Raw genomic sequence first — 779 nt, 5'->3', positions numbered from 1 at the left:
GCCCGCCCTGCCCCCAGGGTGCCTGCTGCTGGATTCCCGCCGGCCCCATTCCTTGATCTATGTGACCGCCAGGACCTCTGCCTATCTGTGGTGGGTTCATTCCCATCGGTGGCATCTGGGGCATCTGGTGCTGAATCGGCCTTTGGAAGATCTGAACCTGTGCCATCTGACGCTGGGTCTCCGCCGCCCGCTGGATCTGCATGGCCATTTCCACCGCTGCTGGAGGAGGACCCTGAACTGGTGGTTGAGGTGGCTGGGGTGGAGTTGGCGGAGTCACCTGGCCACCTGCCTTGCCCTGGGACACGGCGCTGGGGGGCTGAGTTCTTGGCATGGTGTAGGGCGGCATACTGTTGGGTGGAGTCTGCGAGGCCGGCTGGGGCGGGGGCTGGGGTTGTGGTGTTTGCGGTGTCGGGGGCTGCTGGCCTGTTGGAGTCGTCGGGGTGGCTGGCGTGGGCGAGGGTAATCCCTGCTGCTGGCCTACCACACCGGTCCGCTGCATGCTCGCCATCCTCCTTCGGAGCATCTGTGCCTGTTGCAGGCGGTGCTGAAGTTGTTGTTGACGGAGCTTGTGTTTAATGTTGAGGCAGAAGGGCACCGGGCACTTGTTCTCCTGGCAGTGCTTTGCATGGTAGCAGCAGAGAGCAATGAGTTGCTTGCAGATGGGGCACCCTCCGTTGGTTTTGCGTTTGCAGCCTTTGGTGTGTTGGACAACCCGTTTCATCTTCTGACAGGACGGCAGCGAGCAGTTGGCATTACGACACTGGCAGGCGTGGACCAGA

General features: G+C 62.1%; 1 protein-coding gene across 1 annotated transcript in view; it reads right to left on the bottom strand.

Annotated features, from left to right (window-relative positions):
• Positions 1–8: 8 nt before the first annotated feature.
• The window catches only part of LOC104163609 (histone acetyltransferase p300-like), a gene marked incomplete at its 5' end in the record, with an annotated part of 2,681 nt that continues 1,910 nt past the window's right edge, over positions 9–779 (bottom strand). The window contains one exon of the mRNA XM_009702661.1: positions 9–779. This exon is cut by the window's right edge and continues 153 nt beyond it. Within this exon, the coding sequence (XP_009700963.1) occupies positions 753–779 (27 nt within the window).

Source organism: Cariama cristata, unplaced genomic scaffold (assembly GCF_000690535.1).
Source record: "Cariama cristata isolate BGI_N322 unplaced genomic scaffold, ASM69053v1 scaffold34786, whole genome shotgun sequence".
NCBI lineage: Eukaryota > Metazoa > Chordata > Aves > Cariamiformes > Cariamidae > Cariama > Cariama cristata.
Note: the sequence above shows the minus strand (reverse complement) of the source record. Positions and strands in the feature narration are given on the sequence as shown.